At 51.6% G+C, this 26,664-nt stretch overlaps 1 protein-coding gene across 1 annotated transcript in view; it reads right to left on the bottom strand.

The window, feature by feature from the left end:
- Positions 1-308: 308 nt before the first annotated feature.
- pkd1b (polycystic kidney disease 1b) overlaps positions 309-26,664 on the bottom strand; it is a 35,519-nt gene continuing 9,163 nt past the window's right edge. The window contains 35 exon segments of the mRNA XM_056577627.1: positions 309-1,080; positions 1,207-1,476; positions 1,573-1,675; positions 2,475-2,677; positions 3,252-3,386; positions 4,237-4,341; positions 4,746-4,928; positions 5,908-6,079; positions 6,565-6,771; positions 7,062-7,216; positions 7,760-7,957; positions 8,418-8,620; positions 8,932-9,176; positions 9,728-9,872; positions 10,322-10,769; positions 10,981-11,130; positions 12,371-12,494; positions 13,459-13,669; positions 14,348-14,488; positions 15,183-15,350; positions 16,726-16,901; positions 17,115-17,130; positions 17,852-18,020; positions 18,022-18,109; positions 18,774-18,915; positions 19,715-19,921; positions 19,991-20,482; positions 20,758-20,905; positions 21,574-21,711; positions 22,196-22,346; positions 23,006-23,134; positions 24,117-24,219; positions 24,648-24,933; positions 25,405-25,563; positions 26,417-26,569. Of these exon segments, the coding sequence (XP_056433602.1) occupies positions 541-1,080; positions 1,207-1,476; positions 1,573-1,675; positions 2,475-2,677; positions 3,252-3,386; positions 4,237-4,341; positions 4,746-4,928; positions 5,908-6,079; positions 6,565-6,771; positions 7,062-7,216; positions 7,760-7,957; positions 8,418-8,620; positions 8,932-9,176; positions 9,728-9,872; positions 10,322-10,769; positions 10,981-11,130; positions 12,371-12,494; positions 13,459-13,669; positions 14,348-14,488; positions 15,183-15,350; positions 16,726-16,901; positions 17,115-17,130; positions 17,852-18,020; positions 18,022-18,109; positions 18,774-18,915; positions 19,715-19,921; positions 19,991-20,482; positions 20,758-20,905; positions 21,574-21,711; positions 22,196-22,346; positions 23,006-23,134; positions 24,117-24,219; positions 24,648-24,933; positions 25,405-25,563; positions 26,417-26,569 (6,663 nt within the window). The 3' untranslated portion in view covers positions 309-540.

Here is a 26,664-nt window from a genome sequence, read left to right on the forward strand (position 1 = left end):
ATAATTTCACTAGAAACAACAAGGAAGCACATTGCAGACTGAAACTTAGTGTTTTGTACAGTTGGTTACTGGATTTGGTTACTCGTGCATTCAGCAGGAAAGGTTATTGGGTGCTGCACTTTTAAAGTCAGGAGTTTTGGGGGAATTCTTGAATAAACATAACTTCTATCCAATCGGTAAACGTGTCACAAATCCACTTATTTAGTCACTGAATTCCTGACATGTTGTTTAGTACTAAAATATCTTCCTTCACCGCTGGTCTGCAGTGCTTTTCATTAAAATGATTTACACAAGAACATGAGGTCATTTATCTTTATTTTATACTAATATATCTCTTTTACAAAACAAATATGTATGCGTTCACAAGTATTACACTAAGTAGCTCTACAACATCAGTATGGAACAAAACTTTATAGAACCAAAGAGGTAGACATCAGCGGAAACCTCGTCAACTAGACTCCTAATTCTATTTATAATACAGCGTTCTCCCGTTAGTAACACCAACAAGGTCGTTTCTCATTGGCTCTCCCTCCTGTCTGCCTATTGGCTCTCTGCTCCGTCGGAGCTCCAGGCCTTCCTCTTGACGGGGGCTCTGTCGCCGGCCGACCCCCTGGAGGTCTCCTCGCTCCTGGGTCGGCCGGGCGCCGGGGGGCCCCCTCCGCACCAGGGGCCAGACGGCCCGGTCCCGTCCGGGCCCCCAGGGGCCCCGAGGGCCGCGTTGGACCACTGTGAGCTCCCCGAGTGCCAGGCCCTCCTCCTGGGGAGGGAATCCACGCCGGGTGGAGGGCCCTGGAGGGAGGCCCCCAGGTAGGCCCCTGGGCCCTGGATGTACCCCCCCTCCTGGATGTAGGGCCCAGAGGGGGGAGCGTCGGCGGGGAGGCGAGACAGCGGAGGCCCGGCCGAGCGCGACTCGGAGGCGGAGCTCCGCAGGCGGGGGAGGGGCGACGCCCGGAGGGGGGAGGAGTCGAAGGAGGCGCAGGTCGGCAGCGAGGCCCTGGGCAGGCGGGGGTTCAGCACGCTCGCCCTCCTGCATCTGGTGGCTCCGCCTCCTGCTCCTTCACGCGTCTCCCCGGATGCCGTCTCCTCAGTTCCGCCTCCATCACCTCCTTCCTCCACTACCTCCTCCTCCTCCTCCTCCTCTTCCTCTTCCTCAGTGTCCTTCGTCCTCCCCTCCCTGCTCCTCCTCCTCCTCCTCCTCTCCCTGGCCCGGCCCTGCGCCTCCTCCAGGCTGAGCTCCAGGCCGTGCACCTCCTCCGTGATGCGGTTCACCCGCTCGAACGCGGCCAGCAGGGCGTCCACGCCGGGCAGGAGGCGGGCCCCCGGGGCGGGGATGGGGCCGGGGCCCGGCGACGCCCACGAGTCCTCGGAGCGCACCGATAGGGTGGAGGGGGAGGAGGAGTCGACCCTGGAGGAGAGCCGGGAGTCGACCCTGGAAGGAGGCGACCCCATGCCTTCAAACTTGACCCTGTGCCGGAACTGGGAGAAGGTCAGAGGTCAGCCGGGGTTAGATATGGCGAGCCCTACCGTTACTGTGGCAGCCTCAGAATGCGCTCTCACACGGTGACCTCTGACCTCTCTGGCCTTGGTGAGGCCGGTCCACAGCTTGAGCCTCTTGATGAAGAACTCCAGCATGTCGGGGTCCTGGGGTACGGGACGCTGCGTCGCCTTCACTGTCCTGAGGAACAGAGCAGTCGTCCCATGGAGGATTTATTAAAGCTGTAGGCTCAAGATATGAGTTCATATTGGCAATGAGTTGTATCCATTCCTACTCAAGCCAGCATTAATGATATAGGTACAGTACATGTACCTGTAGTTACTGTAACTGTCACTGCATACCTGTAGTTACTGTAACTGCATCAGTATGTACCTGTACCTGTAGTTACTGTAACTGTATCAGTATGTACCTGTAGCTACCTTAACTGTGTCCCTGTAGCTGTAGTTACTGTAACTGTATCAGTATGTACCTGTAGTTAGTTACTGTAACTGTCACTGTGTACCTGTAGTTACTGTAACTGTATCAGTATGTACATGTAGTTACTGTAACTGTGTACCTGTACCTGTAGTTACTGTAACTGTATCAGTATGTACCTTTAGTTACTGTAACTGTCACTGTGTACCTGTAGTTAATGTAACTGTATCAGTATGTACCTGTAGTTACTGTAACTGTCACTGTGTACCTGTAGTTACTGCAACTGTATCAGTATGTACCTGTACCTGTAGTTAGTGTAACTATATCGGTATGTACCTGTAGTTACTGTAACTGTCACTGTGTACCTGTAGTAACTGTAACTGTATCAGTATGTACCTGTAGCTGTAGTTACTGTAACTGTATCAGTATGTACCTGTAGTTACTGTAACTGTCACTGTGTACCTGTAGCTGTAGTTACTGTAACTGTATCAGTTTGTACCTGTACCTGTAGTTACTGTAACTGTATCAGTATGTACCTGTAGTTACTGTAACTGTCACTGTGTACCTGTAGCTGTGGATCAGCAGAGCTCCACTCAGCCGGGCCAGCAGCCAGAGGCCGGCCACTGTCAGCAGGAGGGCGTAGAGCGGCCCCAGGACCGGGTGGGCCCTGCTCAGCCGGCGGAGGACCAGCCGGCCCCGCAGGAGGGCCACGGCGGAGACCCCCGCCGCACGCAGGGAGCTGAAGCCCTCCGTGGAGGAGGAGAAGACCTGGGCGAGAGGAGAGGAGGAGGAGGAGGAGGAGGAGGAGGAGGAGGAGGAGGAGGAGGCGGCGGAGGCGGAGGCGGAGGCAGAGGAGCAGATGAGACTAGAAACAATAGATAAGTGATGACTCAAACAAACTGATAAGAACCCTGGTAATAGGGTTATTACTCTTCACAGAGTTCTCAATACACATATTTCAAACAGATTAGATATTGTATTCACAATATACTGTAATTAGAGACGTTGGAACCCACAGTGATCAAAGTACGCTGATTAAACGGAGGCCTTTAATTGTCGGATCAAATGAGAGGAAGAAGCTTGTGTTTGAAGAGACAAAGTCAGAGAGTAGGACAAGTGGGGTAACGAGATAACGACTGATCAATCGTTTCTCCTTTCCCAGCCCCCTCAGAACATCAGCTACATACTGTAGCTCAGTTGTGTGTGCGTCTGTGCGTTTCAGCGTGCTTGTGTGGGTACCAGAGCATGTGTGTGTATGTGTGAGTGAGTGAGTGAGTGAGTGAGTGAGTGAGTGAGTGAGTGAGTGTGTCCCAGAGCGTGCGTGTGTGTGTGTGCTCCTCACCACGAGGCCGCCGTGCGCCCCCAGCGTCAGGAGGAGCAGCAGCAGGAGGCCCACAGCTCCCAGCTCCCTCCACGCCGACGCCAGCACCCTGGGGAGCAGCACCCACCGGCACCCCGCCACCACGGCCCCCAGCAGCTGGGACACACCGGCTCACAAGGTCTCTACTAGGTCTACACAGCGCTACCAGTTCACCATGGTCTCCACTGGTTCTACACAGCGCTACCAGTTCATCACAGTCTCTACTGGTTCTACACAGCGCTACCAGTTCGCCAGGTCTCCACTGGTTCTACACAGCGCTACCAGTTCATCACAGTCTCTACTGGTTCTACACAGCGCTACCAGTTCATCACAGTCTCTACTGGTTCTACAAAGTGGTACCAGTTTATCACGGTCTCTACTGGTTCTACAAAGTGGTACCAGTTCATCACGGCCTCTACTGGTTCAACACAGCGGTACCAGTTAAACTCTACTGGTTCTACACAGCGGTACCTTGTTGCTCTGTTGTGATTCTATTGACTTTCTGTTTACTGTCCAGTCTGTCAGTCGACACTGGTCAATCAGCAGACACTCTGATCGGGAGCCGCTCACAGTGAATTTAGATTGCTAATTAAGGAGTTGTTAGTGCTCAGGCGTCAGGGATGCCTATAGATAGAGTTTGGACCCGGGAGTTGAACCCGCTATCGTTGATACCTGATCGACTCGACTGTGCCTTCCCCACATTCTGGAGAAACTTAAAGCAACCATATAGCAAAATAGCCAAAAATAAGAATATTATACATTTAAATATAATTGTCAAGGTAAAAGGTAAAACAGATGAAACAAAAACGTCAATAAAGGGATACTTTAGGAGGAAGTTACGAGTGTTAAGTGTTAAGGGGTTAAGTGGAGTTAAGTGGATTTCCCGATAACTCCTATAGCCTGAGACGGTGAGCCTAAGGGGTCAGGCCTTGAGGTAAGGGGACAGAGAGGGACAGAGGGGTGGTACCTTCAGAAGCACCAGAGTGAGGAGGACAGCAGCCAGCTGGGACGCCCGGGCAGCCAGAAGAGCAACACTGTGGAAGTCCACAAAGGTGTCCTCCGCCGACCGGAGCTAGGAGATGTAGCGTAGCGTAGCATTAGCATATATCATAGCATATAGGTTATAAAGACTGGACACCGATCAAAGCATCCCCTCGTCCTCTCGTTGTTATCTACAGTGTCTGGAAGTTAAGTTGTAAATCTAAACAGTTTTATCAGAATCTGGCGAGGTTGTGTCACATGTCTGGAATAAGAAAGACTGAATGTTGTGTAGTGTGTAGGCAAGGCATTGCAACTTTATTTATATCGCACTTTTCATACACGAAGCAGACTCAAAGTGCTTCACATAGAAACATTGACATCCAATAATATTTAATAATAGATAAATAAAGGAAAACATAAGCAGAGTAAAAAAATTGATAGAAAATAAAGGCAAAGTAAAAAAGAAAAAGTAATGCAATGTATGAGTGTGTGTACCTGCTGGACACAGCCGGAGGCACGAGATTGGCATTGCAGCTGCAGTATCGCTGTTGCCATGGACAACGAGGCCAGGCAGAGCTGGAGCCAATGGCCGCCCTGCCGGATGTACTGAGCGCGCTCAGTAGCCATGGCGTGCATCTCCCCGGCCAGCAGGAGGAGGGCCGAGGCCAGGAGGAGGACCTGGAGGAGTTGGGGATCGTTAAGAGTTAATAAATGAACACTAATTCATCAAATTCAGCCACAGTCAAACCAACACACAAGGGTTATTCATTGTTTTGTGATTGGTGCAAATTAGTGATCTCACTGCCATATTTGTATGTGAGGTGACGTCAACTGCAACCAGAGACGGCCAGAGATTTTGTCGTCCCTGATATTTGATTCAATCGTTTTATTTTTTCAAGGCTGATGTTTTTTTTTTTTTAATGACTTAGACCTGCACTTCAATTACCGGGGTAATATTTTTCTACAGCAACTATAAACCATTAACGCTCATCCAAGAGACAGTCCATCCTGGCCCTTTCTCTCTATAAATTGTTTTCTTCTGGTCGGATGTTCCCCCAGACGTCAGCCGTCACTGAAAATTAGAAAGTGTTTCCTTAAGTTCAGCTCTAGTTCAAAACACATCCACACAGTAGGCTCCTCTCTGGCTGTGATTGGCTGGGTCTGTTCATCAGGGTGTGATTGGCTGGGTCTGTTCATCAGGGTGTGATTGGTTGGGTCTGGTCCATGTGATTGGTTGGATCTGTTCCATCAGGCTGTGATTGGTTGGTCTGTACCGTCAGGGTTTGATTGGTTGGGTCTGTACCATGTGATTGGTTGGTCTGTACCGTCAGTGTCAGGCTGTAATTGGTTGGGTCTCTGCCCCCCCCCAGGGTTTGATCGGTTGTGTCTGTACCGTCAGTGTGTGATTGGTCTGTACCGTCAGTGTGTGATTGGTCTGTACCGTCAGGCTGTGATTGGTCTGTACCGTCAGGCTGTGATTGGTCTGTACCGTCAGGCTGTGATTGGTCTGTACCGTCAGGCTGTGATTGGTCTGCACCGTCAGGCTGTGATTGGTCAGTACCATCAGGCTGTGATTGGTCAGTACCGTCAGGCTGTGATTGGTCAGTACCATCACGCTGTGATTGGTCAGTACCGTCAGGCTGTGATTGGTCAGTACCGTCAGGGCCAGCTGCAGGTGGGGGCCGGGGTCTGGGGGGACGAGGAGGGGGTGGACGGTCAGGGAGGGGGCGACCCTCTGAGGAGGAGACCACCTGAGCTGCAGGCTCACACACACCAGCAGGCCCGTCTCCGGGTGGGCCAGCGTGAAGTCCACCGAGAGCAGCCTGAACCTGGAGGGGGGGGGGGGGGGGGCACGTTTGGTTTAGGACGCCCTTCATCAGAGACACAGAGGGGACGGGACAACACCAAACCAGGGGCAAGGGAAGAATACATACAAACAACAGTGGTGTCTGTCTGACGGAAGTTAAATCATTTGTAGTTCTGCACATTTTTCAAATTGAATGTAAAAGACCCCTGCAGTCCAAATAATCCCAAAATACATTTTTGAAAGAACAATTATTTTCATCATCTTTAGCAAAGGTATCCAACAGGTTTAGTTTCTAAGAGGATTCATCGTTACATTGGTCTGACCTTACTATAAACACAAAACTAAACCCCAAGCTCAGGACTAAACACAAACCCAACACTAAAGCTATTTGTGCATGGCATGGTATCACATGACACGGCATCACATGACATAACATCACGTGACATGGCATCACATGACATAACATGGCATCACATGACACAACATGGCCTCAGGTGACCCCCTTACTGTGCTGTGGCCCCTCCCCCCTCAGACAGCTCCCCCAGCAGGCGTCTCGTGGCCCCGCTGCCGTTGCCCAGGGCGACCACCTGGGCGGCGCCTCCGAGGTGGGCCGTGACCCGCAACCGTGGCAACCCCACCAGCCTCACGGGCCCTGGGTTGGGGTGGAGGAGGGGCACCAGGACGCGGTCCATCCACCGCCACGCCTCCGGACAGCTGGGGTGGGGGGTGGGGGGGTCCGTCAATGGGGGGGTTCTTATTCAAGAATTATTGTATAGATGTGAGTGTGTGTTTGAATATATGTGCATGTGTATTTGTGTGAATATATGTGTGTGTGTGTGTGTGTGTGTGTGTGTGTGTGTGTGTGTGTGTATGTGTATGTGTATGTGTGTGTGTGTGTGTAAATAAATATGCTGGCTAATCATAAACAGTTTTTTTCACTGACGTTGGGAGAAAGATAACGATGACGTGTGTGTTGGGACTGTGTGTGTGTGTGCGTGCCTTGCCATGTGAGTGAGGTGAGGTTGGGGCCACCCGTGGGTGCTGTGTTCAGGGCCCGCTGGGTGCTGGCCCGCAGCATCCGGCCCAGTCCCTCCTCGGGGCTGCTCTGGTAGTTCACCAGTAGAACCAGTAGCAGGAACAACAGCTGACACACACAGTGCTGGGAGAGAGGGGGGGGGGGGGGGGGGAAGAGAGAGAGAGAGAGAGCGAGAGCGAGAGAGAGAGAGAGAGAGAGAGAGAGAGAGAGAGAGAGAGAGAGAGAGAGAGAGAGAGAGAGAGACAGAGACAGAGACAGAGAGAGAGGGGACGGACGGACAGACAGACAGACAGAGAGAGGGGGAAAGAGAACGAGAGAGACAGAGACAGAGACAGAGAGAGAGAGAGAGACAGAGAGATAGAGAGATAGAGAGAGAGAGAGAATGAGAGAGAGAGACAGAGACAGAGAGAATGAATGTATCAATAATGTATTCTCAATCTCTCTTTTCCAGGCTGTGCTTATACACAACAACCTCATTAAGGAACAGACCTGTTCACACACGATCAGACCACAAGTACGACTAGATCTGAACCTTCAACACTACAAAACTCAGTTCATACTGATTGATTGAAGCAGTTCAGTTCAGCCCCAGCCCAGGTCCAGTGTGAGCTCCTTATCTCCACTGAGCCTGTGTCTGCTCCTCTCCTCTCCTCTCTCTCTCTGTACCTTCATGAGGGAGCGCAGCGCCAGGGCCTTCTGCGCCTCCTGCCTGGCCTGCAAGAGGCCGTATCCCCACGGCGGGCGTACTGTGGCCCCAGGCTCCACCTCGGGCCTCCGGACCACGGCCTCCCGGGACAGCAGCTCCTCCACCTCCGGGTCCACGGGCCGCCACAGCACGGTGTAGAGCAGGGCCTGGACGCACACCTGGACACACACACACACGCACACACACACAAAGCACCGTGAAGAACCAGACATGGACACACACCTGAACACACACACACACACACACAAACACACACACACACAGCACCAAGAAGAACCGGGCCTGAACACACACACACACACACACAAAGACTCTCTGAGCAGTGTAGAACCAGGCCTCGACACACACTTGGACACACACACAAACACACACAGCACGGTGTAGAAGCAGGCCTGGACACACACCTGAACACACACACACACACACACACACCCACACACACACACACACGGATGGATTGCCGTCGGTAAAGATGAATGAGCGAATGGACGAATGGATGAACAGATGGACGGTAAATGACAAGGTGTGGCCCCCACTGACCGACCCAACCTGTACCAACGCCACAGCACAACAGCGCCGAGGGGGCCGGAGAGACCCCCGTGTGGGAGCGGCGGTCACCTTGAGCGGCTCCAGCAGCAGGGCGGAGCTCAGGAAGGCCGTCAGGACGGAGGCCAGCCACAGGAGCAGCACGGCGCGGGGGAAGGCGCGGCCGTAGAGCGCCACGCAGCCCAGGCAGGCCGCCAGCAACGCCGCCACCAGGGGGTAGACCACGCGCAGAGCCCAGCCGGGGAGCAGCCAGCCGGCCGGACCCCGGGCCACGCCTACGGGAGTCAGGGCGGAGGGGGGGAGGAGAGGAGGAGAGGGCGGGTCCTTCAGAGGGTTTATTCTCCCGTCTAAACTGCGACACCGATCGACTCGTCGTCAGGGCGACAGGCCTGTAACGGCTCTTAAACTGTGTCATTCTGATATGACATGTCCAGATGGAAATGATTACAGTGGTATCAATCCAGAAATGTATTGATCTGATTCAAGTATTTAGGCTGGATTAAACACGATGCTGAGCTTGGAGGATACGTCGACAAAGAGCGAGAGGGGGTACATGTCAGGGTGTGGGGAGGGGGGGGGGGCTCACCTATGCGCGTGGCCGACGGGGAGCGGGGGTGATCGGGGGAGGGGCTGGGGAGGGAGGTGCTGGCCACGGAGAGGAGGGTGAGGGAGGAGGGGGGGCGGGAGGTGCTGGGGAAGGAGGTGCTGGCCACAGAGTCCATGGACTGGGCGGAGGGGGGGCGGTACCGGGAGGCGGGGGTCCAGGGCCCCCCCTGACCTTTGACCTCTGACCCCCAGCCGTCGGACCAGGAGCTGCAGGAGTTGCTCTGGCTGAACGTCGACGGGAAATAAGACAACGATAAAATACAATGGAAAATAATTCATCATTAAATATTAACAAAATAAATTATTAATAATATTTAATTGTTATATTATATTTAAATGATTATATCCTATATGTATAAATTAAAGATCTATTCTCTTCTGACTGGCCTGGTAACAGTAGTTGCAACTCCATACAGAGTCTCATTCAACATTTATATAGAAAATATAAAACAACATTTCTCCAGGTATTTGTCTCCGTGTGATTCCTCTCATCTCTTAATGGAACGGGAGAACATCTTCCTCGAGTTCCTCCCCTCACAGCGGGAAGTCTTCTCAGTCTCCGTCTGAAGACGAGCGTCTCAAACGCATGAAGGAGAGGAGGGGGAAGGGGAGGAGGGAACGCGGGTTTGATCCTTCATCCCAGCCTCGGGAACGGGAGCAGCCTTCTCTCCCCCTAACTGTTCTGCGTTGTCTGTGGAGGAGGAGGAGGAGGAGGAGGAGGAGGAGGAGGAGGAGGAGGAGGAGGAGCAGCAGTTTGGGGAGTATCTGCTACCTACGTGTTTGTGAAGGAGGAGGAGGAGGAGGAGGAGGAGGAAGAGGATCCGCGTGGGGAGTAGCGGCCGCTGTCGGAGGTGGAGGTGGAGGAGGTGATCTTCATGTCCTCCGGGTCCTCGGTGTGGATGGATCTGAGGAGGTTCTCCTCTGACGACAACAACAACACAACGTTGTTTAGTGAGCGCGTGTCGACAGCGGGGGGCAATCGCTGCACATTGCAAGATCTACGAATTTGATATCGTATGGTTGTCGCCTGCGTGCAAATCATCTGTATGGACTCCCAGCTGACTACCTAGCTCGGTGCGTGTGTGTGTTTGTGTGTGTGCGCGTGTGTGTCTGTGTGCATGCGTGCGTGCCAGTGTGCGTGCATGCGTCCGTGCATGTGTCGTCCGTGCGCCTTGCGTGCGTGTATTGTATTGCGTCTCCTCCCACTGTGTGTTGCACTGTATCTGGTTTCTGTAATCTAGTTAATATTGGCGTCCAGGGAGCCCAGACACTAATCAGGGCAGAGCTCCATCCTGACTGCCTCGACTGACGCATACAAACCAACGAGGAACAACAACAACATGAACCCGACAACAGCCCCCGGGACTCACCAGACTGCGTCAGGAAGCTGTTGGTGAGGGAGGGGTACTGGGCCAGCACTTTGGGGCGCGGTCGCCCAGCAGGGGACAGAGGGCCGACGGGGAAGGGGCCCAGCCCGAGCGTGGCGGCGGCGGCGTTGGTGGGGCCGGCCGGCGCCAGCCGGGGCAGCGTCAGGCCCTTCTTCCTCCTCAGCGGCCGCGTCGGGCCCCCGCAGGACGGAGACGGGCCGAGGGGCTCGGAGGTCAAGGTCGCGGGGGAGGGGTCGAAGGTCGTGTCCGAGGGGGAGCCGGAGAGGGTGAGCTCGGCGAGGCTGTCGCAGGAGGGCCAGCCCCCCAGGGCCCCTGCGTGGGGGGGGGGCCCGTCATCACCCCCCCCACCCCCCCCGTGCGCTGCCTGGGTGAGGCCCGCCGCCTCCCAGAACGCCAGGATGCCCGAGTCAAACGCTTTACTGCCTAAGAGCTGAACACCACAGGGGGGGGGGGGGGTAGAGGGAGACGGCACGGAGACAGTGGAGCAAAGGATGTGTGTGTGTGTGTGTGTGTGTGTGTGTGTGTGTGTGTTTAAGTGTGGTTGCATTGGTGTGATTGTATATCTGTGGATATGCGTGCATGCGTGCGTGTGTCTCTGTCTGTGTGTGTCTGTGTGTGTGTTTGTGTGTGTGTGTGCTCACAGATGACGGACTGCTGTCTCGTCGGGGGGTGTGGGAGGTGTCCGGCAGAGACAGGAAGGATGGGCCGGAGAGAGCTGATTGGCCGAGGAAGACGTCCATCTCCACTGAGTGACAGACCGGAGACGAAGGAGCAGACAGGTCGAGTGTTACCTGGAAACACGCACACCCACATACACACACACACACAAAGACAAACACACACGCACAAAGACAGACACACAAACACAAAGACTAACACACACAGACCCACACAAAGACAAATACACACACACACGGCCAAACAAACACACACACACAAAGACAAACACACACACAAAGACAAACACACACACACACACACACACAAACAAAGACAAACACACACACAAAGACAAACACACACACACACACATGGCCAAACACACACACACACAAACACAAACGAAGACACACACACAGACAAAGACAAACATACACACACAAAGACAAACAAACACACACAAAGAAAAACCGACACAGACACACACACACAAAGACAAACAAACACACCAAGAAAAACAGACATATACACACACACACAAAGACAGAAACACACACAAGTGCGCAGACAAACACACGCATGCTTGTTGACAAACGGAAAGGTTGAATGACTTTAATTTCAACTTGATTAAATCAGTTTCACTTCCTCCCTCACTCTTATCTTCTCCTAATATTTGCCTGTAATCAAGATGTCACCGTATCGACGGCCAAACATCCACCACTTATTCAGCAACATCGTCCTGGCTTCAGCGACGCATACAAACCCAAGACCAGCTTCAACGGTCAACAAGGATAAATGTACCGGGACTAGCAGGGGCCCAATGTGGACTGATCCCGTGTTAAGATAAGTCTGTTCCCATCATACCTCCTAATATCAGCATAATGACCCCCAATCAGCAGCACAATTAATGTAAACGTCTGTTTATTTTAGTGTGTGTGTGTGTGTGTGTGTGTGTGTGTGTGTGTGTGTGTGTGTGTGTGTGTGTGTGTGTGTGTGTGTGTGTGCGTTTACATATGTGTTCGCATTTACGTGTGTGTGTGTGTGATTGTATGTCTGTGGATGTGTGTGCATTAGATTGTGTGTAAGCTTGTGTCTGCGGATATGTGTGTGTGTGTGCTTGTGTCTGCGGATATGTGTGTGTGTGTGTGTGTGTGTGTGTGTGTGTGTGTGTGTGTGTGTGTGTGTATGTGTGTCCCTGTTTGCATGTGGATGTGTGTGGGCATGCCATTTAGTATACGCATGTGCAGCATGTGAAATTATGCTGGTATTTCCGTGTCTGCATGTATGCTTGTGTGTGGGTACTGTGCACGCGCATGTGTGTGTGTGCGTTATGCGTCCGGCGTGCATGCATGTGTATGTGTGCATGTGCACCTGGCCGCGTATCTTCCGGAACAGCCAACAGAGACCACACTGGAGAGGAAACACCAGCAGGCTCAGGGTCATCCCCACGGCAACCGTCTCCCCACTGAGCATCATATCCGCCGACACCGGCCCCCTGAAACCCCCCCCCCCCACCAAATAATCAATACGGTGGGAAACATTAAAACAGCTCATGTACTATTACAGTGTATTAACGAAACCATTATATAACCATGTCCCACATATGATGTAAGCAATAAACCACAATAATCTACATTGATTCAGTGCATTATTGTCCAATACCAAGGCAGCCTGGGGTGGTTAACTCCATTAGTATCTGCTACTTTGTCGTTTTTTATCGATATTCATCAGACACAAATTGTATTATGCTCATTGTATTATGCTCTTCTGCAGGGCTTTGAGCAAATTGTTTTTGCGTTGTCGAGGATATGTCTGGTCGATGGTTGTATCTGACCGTTGTCTTGAGAGGATTCGTAGCGCATTGATTCGGAACCCGTTGTTTAAAAATAATGCATCCCCTTGCAACATAGTTGACCAATATTAACATTTATGTTTTATACGTGTTCTATTATATTTAGGGCCACTTACAACCATTCGTACACACATTGAATGAATGTGTGTATGAATGGCCCTGGCTCCTGAGCCACATGCCGCCCTCACTTCCACTGCGTACTAGGGCTGAACGATTTGGGGAGATAATCGAATTACGATTTTTATGAACGATATGTTGATTAATTTTTATTGATTTATTAAGTTCCTTATGTTCGGTATAATTCATTAAGAAAGCAATAAATCATTCTTTAGCATGACAACATTGGAGGCAGTCAACATATAAACGGCTCTTTCCTTTAGGCCAGCCTGATGTGTTGAGATGAATTGATATTATAACGTCTTTATTTAACTATTGAATTGTAAAAGAAAAAATAAATATAAATCTTACTGATCTCTAGTCAGTAACGGTAACAAATCACCAAAAAAGTAAAAAAATTATATAAAATTTGAATTCGATCAATCCTTGAGCGGACCAATCAGGCTCGAGGGTTCCCCAACGCTGTGGTAGGTATGGACACATGACCCACCTGTGTGTGGTGGAGCCTACGGCCCCGTGCCACACGGCCCCCAGGGCCATGTAGAGGTGCAGCAGCAGGGCCCCACAAGTGACCCTCTGGGCCCGGGTGAAGAGGCTGTGGGCGGGGCGCGTCCACAGGGACAGCCACAGGTGGCGCTCCGCCGCCCCGTAGAGCAGCTGGGAGCGCAGAACACGCTGGAAACCGGAGAGGTCCTCGGGACCTGAACACCAGGACACAGCTCTGTGAGTCAGTCTCTCTCGCTCTCTCTCCCTCCTAGATGTAGTTACAAGTTAGTGATTAATGTATTAACTAGTCAGTGCTAGATATACTAAGTAGTAAAGCTGCTAGCTTGAGTTACAGTGGTAGACACTGGTTAGTGCTAGATGTAATCCCTCGTAAAACTGCTAACACCAGGACACAGCTCTGTGAGTCGTGTCAGAGTCCACAGTTTGCGTAGTTTGCGAAGTGCGAACTGATGTCCGCAGTTCGCGCAGTTCGCATACTTGGTACTGAGAAACGGCTAGAAGCCGTTTCTCAGTACCAAGTACGCGGACTGCGGACTCGTGGACTTGGAAGTTCGCACTTCGAGCAAGAAAAAGAAAAAATCGGGGACTTCCAAGTACAAACCTCCGAGGCCGGGAGTACGCATCCTGCACTCGGAACAGCCAGCGGACTCGATGACGACACCACCTCAGCTCGTCTGTTCACTGTGCTACGGCCTCATGTAGGCATATACACTACTGAACAGTATGAACAAATTATACAAAACAAAACACCCGCCTCTTTCGTTTTAACTAGTGAAACTGCTAGCTTGAGTTACGGTGGTAGTCGCTGGTTAGCGCTAGATGTAGTCACTAGTTCCAGGGCTAGGTGTAGTAACTAGTCACCAGTCACTCACAGGAGGCCAGCACCCTCCTCTCCAGGGTGCCGGTGCCGTGTCCCCCCACAGAGAGCCAGTCCTCCACCAGGAAGAAGAAGAGGTGGTCCGTCTGGGGGTCCCAGACCACCACCTGCTGCAGGTACCAGGACGGGTCCAGACCTGGGGGGGGGGGGGTCACAGGACCATCACCTGACTGGCATTAGGGCGTCGGCCCCCTCACCAGTTAACTGTTTATCTGGTTGACCCTCTCGCTCTGGGATGAGACCCCCACTCAAGGACAAGGGACAGCTTCAGCTTTTATCACCCTCTCTCTCTCTCTCTCTCTCTCTCTCTCTCTCTCTCTCCCTCCCTCTCTCTCTCTCTCTCCATATCTCTGTCTCTCCCTCTCGTCTCTCGCTCAACCCTCTCTCCTCTCTCTCAATCCATAATCCCAATCTCTAACTCTCTTCCGTCCTCTCTCACCTCTCCTCTCCTCCCTCTCTCTCTCGTCTCTCTCTCACTCTCCCCCTCCTCTCTCCTCTCTCTCCCATCTCTCTCTCTCCCCCCTCTCTCTCTCCCTCGTCTCTCTCCCTCTCGTATATTCAACACACACACATCTTCAGGACACACAGACACACACACACACAAAGAGCCATCTTCAACAAACACACACACACACACTCTTCAAGAGACACACACCACACACAACACAACAATGAGCCCATCTTCCACACACAACACACACACACACACACACACACACACCACACACACACACACACAACACACAACCCACACACACACACACACACACACACAAAGAGCCATCTCCAAGCCCCACACACACCCACACTAGGCTCCCCAGGGGGGGTACCGGTGTTGTCGTGCCAGATGCAGATCTTCCACAGCTCCCCCAGGCCGCGGGGGGTCTCCAGGTGGAAGTGGTCCAGGCCGCCCCGCTGGAAGGCCCCACCCCTCTGCAGGTGGCGCCCGCCGCTCTTGGTCGCGCCGTACAGACACACGCCCACGTGGGCCGTGGTGCCTGATGGGTAATCACAGAAGATGGCATTGGAGCTGGTACCAAAAAGACTTTGGAGGGAGGGGAGGGGGTTTGTGTGGGTGTATGGGTATGGATGTGTTGACTAGTTTGTGTGCGTGTGTGTGTGTGTGTGTGTGTGTGTGTGTGTGTGTGTGTGCTGTGGGTGTGTGTGTGTGTGTGAATGTGTGTGCGCGTGTGTGTGTGTATGTGTGTGTGTGTGTTTGTGTGTGTAAATAGTGAGTGTATGCTGTGAGTTTGTGTATGTGAATTGTGTGTATTGTGAGTGTGCGTGTTTGTAGTGAGTGTAAATAGTGAATGTGTATTTGTGAGTGTGTGCGAAAAATGCACCTAAAAAAACAAACCCCATTCTGTGTCACATTTCATGCATCAAAAAACTGCCATCGCTGAACAGACTCTTTTTTATCTACAAGAAAACCTCAGAATCCGATAGTGCCAACCGAGCACCATCTCTCTCCCGGTCTCCAGGAGAAACACTTTCTGGGAACGCACCCATCAGGCAGCTGCCGGGCAGTACATCAAAGCTGCTGCGCCGCACAGATCCTGAGAGTCACTCGATAGCGCTCAGACATCGGCCGGCTCATCGCTGGCTGCGCCATCGCAGAGTTGCTGATGAAGGCAAACGGGAGAACGCATCGACCGGCCGACGGCAAACCCTGGTGTGTACCGACGAGGGGGGTGTGAACCACGGGGGAGATACGCTTTCTTACAGGACAGCACTTTTGTTATTGGTTGTATAAAACTGTTCCCGCCACAAGCCTCCGTCACCGAGGGAACCGACCTTCATAGGGCTGATGAAAACACAAGCTTGCTCTAAGGGGTCTGCCGTGTGTGTGTGTGTGTGTGTGTGTGTGTGGTGTGTGTGTTTGTGTGTGGTGTGTGTGTTTGGTGTGTGTGTGTGTGTGTGTGTGTGTGTGTGTGTGTGTGTGTGTGTGTTCAGTTTACTCCACTTTTGGTTTGTTTATTTCCACAAAGGGAAAGCAGGTCATACATCGAACAGCCTTTGCAAAGGTGCATTTAGTCTTTCTCCGCAATAGGAAACTACAGCTCCCGGAATGACCCACGGCAAACCAGGAAGTATAGCACTCAAATGCATGTACCAAAGAAAAACAAATCTTGCGCTTCCTCCTCATATGGTAAACACCGGTCACATGGACAACAACACACTCCTCTCTTAAAGAGGCGCTACACTATTGGGCTGCTATTACTTGCAGCATTTTTAGCTCCGGTTTAAAGTTAGCATTTGATTGAAACATGTAAATAAGAAATAGCAAAACTACACAAATGACACAACAATGTGTGTGTCCATCTCTCTATGCGTGCGTGCGTGTTTCTGTGTGCGCGTGTGTCCTGGTCTGACCTGCCCCCGGCCTCCAGCCCGTCTTCACCAGGACCCGGTAGCGGTAGCCCCCCCCAGGCCCACAGAGCGGCACCGTGCCCAGCCTCCGGCCCTCCAGGTGGTCCAGCCGGTGGGCCACGAGTCCCAGCAGCAGGTGGATCAACACCAGCACCGCACACACCAGGCCCACGGCCACGCTGAGCCCCCCGCCGTCCCCCTGGGGGGGGGGGGGGGGGGGGGGTGAGGGAGAAGATAGATTAACATAACAAATACCCGACGCTTCTATCCAAAGCCACTTACAACCATTTTTGTACACACACCGATGGTGGTGTCAACCATGCAGGGCGACAGCCAGCTCATCGGGAGAAGTAAGACGTTCCCGCAACGCAAGGCGGTTACGGACCCCTTACGTCCTCGCGGACCCTCCTTGCGTCCACCGCAAGGGCCGGACGTGCCCCTCCCCAAAAATCGTAACCTTCCGTCGAGCAACGCAGCAGCAGAGGCTGTGATTGGTCGGCTTACTAAAACCTGACACAGAACCATAAAGGTTCACGACTGCGTCGAAGCTTCTGCGTTGTCCTCGCATTGCGGGAACGTGGGACCATAATCAGCCCTTTAGGGCAAGGCGTCTTGCTCAGGGACACCGCGACACTCTAGCTAAGAGGAGCCGGGGATCGAACTAACAACCTTCCGGTTAACAAGTCAACCCGCTCTACCTCCTGAGCTACTGCTGCATTACTCAGGGGCATCATGATGTTTGCTTTGACGTGAACTCGTTTAGATAGTACAAAGCAGGAAGATAATCTCCCCTTTCCCTTCCTCACTGTGCTGTACTCGCTATCATGCATTCAATTATCTTTTATCCTACTACAAAGAATGTTATTAAGGGATGAACTTATTTTCTAATGGTTTCTAATATGGTGCTGTATCTTGTTTACTGTATTTTTATTGTATTGTTTTGATGTATTGTCTTGGCCAGGGCGCTCTTGTAAGAGAGACAGGTTTCATCTCAATGAGACTAACCTGTTTAAAAAAGGTCAAAACAAGATAAAAACTTTTCAATCCGATTTCTAATTCACTCATTCTTCGTACAGCTCTACCCTCCCTACCCTCACTATGAGCCTAAGAGAAAGATCCTCTCCCATACCGGTGGCAGCAAGCAGCACGACGGCCCCGGGGTGGACAAACAGACTGGCCCCGAACATGGTGAGGTGCGTGGTGAGGCAGTGCGCCGAGCGGAGGGTGCTGCCCTCCAGTGGCCGGAGCCCGTCACTGCGCCACCGGCCGTCCGTCACGTTGTAGTACTGACACAGGGAGACTGAAGACACACACAGAGGCCCTGATGGGGCCCGCGTCCAGCGACGACTGCAGCCTCACAGAGAGAGCCCCCTCGGTGCTGTTTAACCTGTAAGAGTTAAGCCAACAAGCAAAAAAATATGTTTATTTTAGATATCATTTTTCAAACACTTAGAACGCTGTATAATCTGATTAGAAGTAAGAACGAAATGGACTCATGAGAAAAAATAAATACAGATAGAGAACGGGGAAAGAAGGTCCAAGATTCCTCTCTCTCAGGGGACCCTGAGAGAGAGGGGGGCCCTGAGAGAGAGGGGGGCCCTGAGAGAGGAGGGCCCTGAGAGAGAGGAGGGCCCTGAGAGAGAGGGGGCCCTGAGAGAGAGGAGGGCCCTGAGAGAGGAGGACCCTGAGAGAGGGGGACCCTGAGAGAGGAGGACCCTGAGAGAGGGGGCCCTGAGAGAGGGACCCTGAGAGAGAGGAGGGCCCTGAGAGAGGAGGACCCTGAGAGAGGAGGACCCTGAGAGAGGAGGACCCTGAGAGAGAGGGACCCTGAGAGGAGGGCCCTGAGAGAGGACCCTGAGAGAGGGGGACCCTGAGAGAGGAGGAGGACCCTGAGAGAGGGGGACCCTGAGAGAGGAGGGGGACCCTGAGAGAGAGGGACCCTGAGAGAGGGACCCTGAGAGAGGAGGACCCTGAGAGAGGGGGACCCTGAGAGAGGGGGACCCTGAGAGAGGGGGACCCTGAGAGAGGGGGACCCTGAGAGGGGGACTCACAGCGGGGAGAGGAAGACGGTCTGCTCCACGGAGCCGGCCGGGGAGGAGAGGGAGAGGTTCAGCTCCCGGACCAGGGGGGTGGGGCCCGGTAGGGCGGGGCTCACCTCCACCCGGACACGCCCCGCGCCCGCCGCCCCGGCTCCTACAGATGCATCATGGGAAATAACAAACATCACATCTAGTGCACATCATCTGAGTATATACTATAGACCCTAGGTTAAAGGTGTTAGAACTAGGAATTGGACTGCAAACGCCATTTAATTCAAATTCAAATTAAAAAAAAACTTTATTTGTCCCCAGGGGGCAATTGGGGGCACATAGCAGCAGCATTACAAAGGACAGGGCCATGTCCAAACAAAAAACTAACGAAAACACAGCATTGCTACCTGGCAGACAATACACACAAGCACAGGTGTCTACAAATACACACATTTATATAAATATGTATACAATATGCAAAGTGCAAATGGAGAACTGACTCTTAAAAGTGTAAAATGTGTCAAATACGACATAAATATAAAGTGCAATCAGTTAATAAATACCATGCTGGTTATAATACATTTGAGATGAATTGAGGCGAGGTATTAATAATGTACTATATATATGAGAAGATCCGTTTTAAAACGTGTGAAACTTTTGAATACCACTGAATAGTTTCCAGATTTCTCTCGGTGTTTAGTACTACGGTAAATATCTATCTCTTAGGAGGAGCTGTGTGGGTAGGGTTAAGATTCAAAGTATCCATTGAAGGGTCGAAGACGAAGACTACTTCTCGTCCTCCTAGCTGTGGAAGGCTAAGATACAGGAGGTCTACATACCTGGGACCAGGCTGAGGTTAAGGCTAAGATACACAGTACCAGGTAGGAGGGGTCTACGTACCTGGGACCAGGCTAGGGTTAAGGCTAAGAGACACAGTACCAGGTAGGAGGGGGTGTACGTACCTGGGACCAGGCTGAGGTTCAGGCTGAGGTACAGCCCTGCCTTCTCCTTCAGGCCGTGCACCGCCTGGACCGTGAAGTTGACCCCGCCTCCGGCGGGCAGCGTGAACACAGTCATCCAGGACGGGTCCCCGGACGTGTTGGATCCTCCTCCTCCTCCTCCTCCTCCTCCTCCTCCTCCTCCTCCTCCATCACCTCCACCACCACCTCCTCCACCACCTCCTCCTCCTCCTCCACCTCCTCCTCCTCCTCCTCCTCCTCCACCCAGCAGCGCGGGGCGGGGGATGGGCAGGGCAAGGCGGATGGCCCGCTCGGGGGGCAGGTCACGGAGGGGTATGGGCCAGCCCTGGGGGGTGCTGATCTCCATGGCGACCACGGCGGTGGAGATGGGCGGGTCCGCCTCGGCGAAGCCGGCCGGGCCGTCCAGTGCCAGAAGCACCTGCACCACCGCCGCGCTCTGATTGGCCAGCTGGGCCGCCAGGGGGCGGGGGATGCGGAAGGGGCACGGCGCGCGCGTCCTGAACCCGGCGCCGGAACCCGGCGGGTTCTGACGCACGCCGCTGCCGGCGCACAGCAGCTCGGAGGGGTTTCCGTGGAGACCGAGGGCGGTGAGGTGCGGCGTGTCGAGAGAGAGGGGCTCCTCTCCCGGGACGCGGGGCCCCATCAGCGACCGGACGAGGGCCCCGGCGTAGCCCAGGGCCCTGAGGGCCGCCCCGGGCGCTGGGGGGCTCCCGGCGGAACCAGCCTCAGGGGTCCCGGTCAGGAGGCGATCTGAGGAACCCGACAGGACAAAGACATGAGCGCCCGTCATTAAGACCCCCCCTGAGGCTCTAGAGCCCTTCTGAGGACAGAGACATGTTGTGTGTCGCTCCATTTCGAACGACACACGACGAATCACTCATCTCCTAACGTCGTTACGGCTGACTGATGATCTTGGTCCTTCGGAAACATCGTTACAGAAATCCATACCATTATACCGCTATGTTGCGTCCCAGTTCGACCCGTTACGTCCACCCAGTACACCCTGAGCCTGTTAGGATAAGCACCAATAAGGTGGAGGACGTTTGTCCCCGCGCGGAGAACCGAGGCCGTGCGGGTCCTCCCGTGTTCCTCCATCACGCGCACCATCCTGCCGACCGCTTCCAGGACCTTCTCCTGACAACCCGCACACCACGGCTCGCTACTGGAGACAGCCTGGAGACACACAGACACACACACACAGAGAGACACAGACACACAGAGACACAGACACACACACACACACACACAGACACAGACACACACACAGAGACACACACACACACACAGACACACACACAGACACACACACACCCACACACAGACACAAATAGACAGACACACAGAAAGACACACACACAGACACACACACACACACACACACACAGACAAAGACACACACAGACATACACAGTCACACACACAGACAAAGACACACACACACACACACAGGCACACGTGTGCGTGTGTAAATGAGGGGGAGTTATAATCTAATCGAGTCAGTTAAAGTAAATTGAATTTGTTCAGCCCTTAATCTCAATCAACAAGAAGGACTTCACGGGCCACATCATTTGACAACCCCCTCACCATGACCTCTCCACCCTGACCTCTCAACGGGTTAAAGGAAATCCATGGAACTGTCGATAATGGGATCCAATAATGGGACGGACATCATGTGCAGACATCGTGGTAGCACACATCAGGGTAGCATAACAAGCAAAACAGTGGAAGCCAGTCATCGAGCGGTTAGACTAGAACGTTGATATAGAACATAGGTGGTGTAGGGGGTGACGGAGAGGGAGAGGGAGAAGAGGAGGAGGAGGAGGAGGTGGAGGCTGACTCACGGTGCTCTGGATCAGCGCTGAGCTCACTTGGCCGACGTCGTAGAGCGTAGAGACAGGCAGAGAGACCAGCAGGCGGGTCACACCCGCTCGTATCTCCCTGGTGTCCCAGGGCGCAGCGTCACTCCGCCCAGACTCCACCTGTGGAGGGGTGGAGGAGTCAAGTCAAAGGGTTTTATTGTCATTTCTGCAGGAAAAAAAAACACTCATTCTCTACACTGAAGTCTTTTAGACTTGGTAGGCAAACCGTACGCAGGAGGCTTGATAGATTAAAAAGCAACATAATAAAATACACATAATAAATAGTAAATATAATAGACAAATTCAATTAAATAAAACACATAAACACTATCGACAGTTCCATCGTAATGTAAACAGCTAAACAACCGTCCAACGCAGTTATGTAATACAATGAGGAATATAAATATTGAATGGTCTAAAGTGGAATGTGCCGATTAATATTTCATTGGGTAATTCATAAGGTTATTCATACATTGCCTTAAATAAATGTTTAAGGCAATGTACATTGAATATACAACACGTGTTGTGTTCATGTCATAACAAGTGTTCAGAGCAGGAGGCGCTAACAGCAGTAGGACCACACTGAGATTTTGTTGGGCGCCACCTGGTGGAGATGGCTGGTGAGGGCCAGCGAGTAGGCCAGGCTCTCCTGGGGGTTGCCATGTTGGAGTAAAACCCACAGCTCTCTCTGGCTCTGTTTCCTCAGCCAATCACTGGCCTCGGTGCCCGTTCTCTGGTGTTCAACCGTCAGAGTTCTGCAAAGGTTGGACAGATCAATTGTTTTAACTCGGAAGATTTTACACCAGGGTAACGGCGGAGCTGAAATAACCCTCTAAAGAAATATATGAAGTTATAATATGGCTGATATATTCATTTATTCAACTAACTCTTTAATCCAAAGTGATTTATAACAAAGAAGATTCAATTATATTAAATTGTATTTGTATAGCCCTTAATCACAGGTACAGCCTCAAAGGGTTTAGCAGGCCGTGTATTTAAGACGTATGATTTATGACATGATATATCTAACTCAAAAGGGAAAGAATAATTAGTGAACATACAATTAATCAAATACGCAAATTGCTCTAAATGGTACAATAAACATATTTTATGGACCAAGATGCCAACTGAACAGATGAGGTATTAGGAGATGGGAGGGTTCAAGCTGTCCTGAGGTATTTCTGCTTGATATTCAGGTAGAAAGGATCGTCTAGGCCTGAAACATTAACTGACGGGGAGGAGACCTCGGGATAGACCCAGGACCAGGTGGAGAGATGAACCCTGGCCTGGGAACGCTTCGGGAGCTCGTCAATGTGACCCGGGAAAGGGAAGTCTGGAGCCCCCTGCTAGAGCTGCTGCCCCCCGCGACCTGTCCCCGGATAAGACGTAGAAGACAAAGCTCCAGGCGGCTCACCGGTGGAGGGCGATGGCCGTGGCCCCGAACTGGTCCTCCACCAGTACGGTGATGGGGAGCGCCGTCCCGTTCCTCTCCGGCTCAGAGACTCCGGCCGGGACCACGGTGCCAAGCGAGGAGCGGGTTCCCCTGATCACGGCAGCATGGGAACGTTAGCGACCTCATGGACGTCCAGATGAGCTTCTCACGACACATGCGATCTCGAAATTCACATTTATGTGTGGATACCTATTGTTATTCTGATTTATTTATTAGCTTTAAACAATATCGTAAAATATCACGATATGCTTATGAATTCAGACGACCCTTCGAAACAGCCCAGTGTATGGAGATGTCAACTTGAACTAGTTTTTATTCCCTGTGAACTTAAATAGGTTGTATTATAATAATTTACTGGCCATATCTCCTCACTCTAATAAAGTAATTAATAAAGAATATAGAACTGGGTCATCCGATATTTTCTTGCCATGATGATACAATACCATTCGACAAAGATTGTGCTACTCGTGCTAGCTATTTTAGGCTAGGCTAGGCCCAAAGCATTCACCTGTAGAGTGTGAGCAAGGGGCAGTTAGTGTTGCTATGCTAAACTCGTCATGCTAGCTAGTTTGGGCAAGGTTCAGGCTTCACCTGTAGAGTGTGAGCAAGGGGCAGTTAGTGTTGCTATGTTAAACTCATCATGCTAGCTAGTTTGGGCTAGGCTAATAGCCTTCACCTGTAGAGCGTGAGCAGGGGGCAGTTGGGAGCGTACCTATGTTCCCCGGGTCCTATGTTCCCCGGGTCCTATGTTCCCCGCTTTGTATGTGACCGGGGAACATAGGATCCGGAGAGCAAATCTTTTGTTCGTAGGATGGTAGGGGCAAGTACCGCCTTTTTCACCTCTGATTCGCCTGTGATTGGTTAGAATGGCTCTCCTCCTATTGGTTATGATTAGGGTTAGGGTTAGGTTAAGGATTAACCCTCACCCTAACCCTAACCATAAACTTGACCCTAACCCTTTCGCACCCGGGGAACATAGGACCTGGGGAACATAGGGATGACCCCGGGCAGTTAGTGGTGCTATGCTAAACTCGTCATGCTAGCTAGTTTGGGCTAGGCTCAACGCATTCACCGGTAGAGCGTGAGCAGGGGGCAGGCTGTGATGCTGGATCCACACAGAGCCACCTGGAAGGTGTAGATCAGTTGGGATCCCTCGCTGGTCCCATGCTTCCAGCCTGAGCAGAATACAGGGAGGACATATGAGTTGACATGAAATACCACTTCCACAGCAAGATATAGTGGCCAAACTTTCTCATCATTTCACTTAATGATAGCATAATGCGTACTTTCATTGAAATTCCTGTGTTCTGATATGAAGACTTTTGTTGCCATCATTGAAAGGTGCTATTTGTAACTAGTACTACTGCTGCTGCTACTGCTACTACTCCTACTAAGTGTAACTATTGCTACTACTACCTACTACTACTAAGTGTTGCTAATGCAAAATGCTACTACTACTACTATTACAGCTACTACAACTACTCCCAATGCTACTACAACTACTACCTCGACTACTAGTACTACTACTCGTATTTGTAATGAATTCAATACATTTAATTTGCAATAATTCCATTTGATTCATTATGACGCCCTCTCCCCGTACCGGTGCAGCTGTAGGAGACCAGTGTCTCCAGGGGGTGGATGACGTCTGTCCCTGGGAGCAGAACACAGCGCCCCCCGCTGGGCGGAGGGTGGGGTGCCACGGTCAGCCCGCCGCTGCCCCGCAGCCCCGCCTCCGGCTGGGTGCAGTTCAGCGTGAAGGTGTAGCTCCGCCCCTCCTGCAGGACTCCGGGGCGGAGCACCAGGGCAGGGGAACGCCCCCCCGTCGAGGTGGTGACCTCGTCCAGGTCAAAGGTCGACCCGCTCTGGTCCTTTGCACTCCATTGGTACTGGAGAGGAAACCAGTAGGGAGTTACACACACAATTACACTGTTATACTGGAGAGGAAACCAGAGTAGAGGATGACATTGAACACTTACATTGTTATAGTGGAGAGGAAACCAGTAGAGGATGACATTACACACTTACACTGTTATAATGGAGAGGAAACCAGTAGAGGGTGACATTACACACTTACACTGTTATAATGGAGAGGAAACCAGTAGGGAATGACATTATGTAACCAGTGGGAGATTACATTCCAAAATTACTTTTATACTGGGAAAGAAACCAGTAGGAAATAAAATTACACTCTTACACATGTGTAAGCCGAGTTGCATTTAACATTTTTTGATGGTTACATGGTCAGGGTTTTACAAATAATATCCCTACGATTCCTCATTATAAGTTATTAGAAACAAAATATATATATACATTGCCATTTTCTTATAAATACACACAACTGCTCCATCATGGTTCACCTGGGCCTGGGCGTCACACCGTTCACAGAGTCCCGACAGCACCAGGGGGTCAGTGTAACTGACCCGACGGGAGGGGGAGGAGGAAGAGGAGGCCGAGGAAGAACAGGACACACAGTCCACCGTCACGGGAAACACCTTCCCCGCCTCGCACACCCTCACCTGGAAGGCGAGCGACGGACCATAAAGCACATGATGCCACTCTTTAAACTGCTGCTGGACTCTGGTTCTCAGACCTTTCCTACTACTGTTCCCTCTGTAAGATATTCTTTCAGTTGACTACCCCCTTCACAGGCATTACATTTTTAGGGAGAAAAATAAATACAAAAACAATAGGGATCCAACCTGTTGGCTTGGACCCCTAAATAACCACAAGCGGTGATTAACGGGTCCGGGGAAAATTAAAAGTCAAGAACACACTACTTGAAGATATATAAATATAACATAATTGTCATATTTAAGGAAAGATGTTCCACTTATAAACCTGAACTGCAGCCTCATTCACATGCTCAAATTGTCTATTGATAAGCACACAACATCCAGAAAGCTCAAAGCACACATACGAAGAACACAAGAACACTAACGGAAGAAATATGAATAGGACAGTTAATTATGAAGGAAAATGGTTAACGGAGATGTTCCCCTTAATGCCATACTGTGTCTTGGCAGACCGATTCTTGGAAACTAATGAGCCGGAATGTTGATTGCCTGATGAATTTCAGGTGCCGTTCAATGTTGTGTTTCTCAAATGAGTGGCAATGACAGAATGTTATGTTCAGCTTGTTCATAATGATCTAATCAAGATTCGAACTCTCAACCTAGGATCAAATTCAGTTTGATGATTTTTGTGAGGCTTGGTCTAAAGATTTTATGCGGCGATTCTGGTGAATTTTTGATTATTTTTAGCTTTAAAATGAAATTGTGGGAAAAGCATACCCCCATTTGGGAAATACTGCTCGAGACGATATCCAGTTTATCTCCAGACTCTGGAGTACCAGGTCTGCTGTCTACTCACGGTCTGCGTTGTAGAGACGGCTCGCTTGCCGGCCGTCTGCACGGTGAGGGTGAAGACGTAGACTCTGCTGCTGTGCAGTTGGTTGCCAGGGACGGTCATTTGCCTTCTCTCTCTGTCAATGTGTGGACATGGAGGCTCACACGCTGTGGAACTCTGAGAAGAAAACGAATAACATAGCAGCTGATTGTGTTGAATGATTATATAGAACGAATGATGAGCCAGAGAGCGCTGTGACAGGCCTAAGATAC

The sequence above is a fragment of the Gadus chalcogrammus genome, chromosome 18, assembly GCF_026213295.1.
Source record: "Gadus chalcogrammus isolate NIFS_2021 chromosome 18, NIFS_Gcha_1.0, whole genome shotgun sequence".
Lineage (NCBI taxonomy): Eukaryota > Metazoa > Chordata > Actinopteri > Gadiformes > Gadidae > Gadus > Gadus chalcogrammus.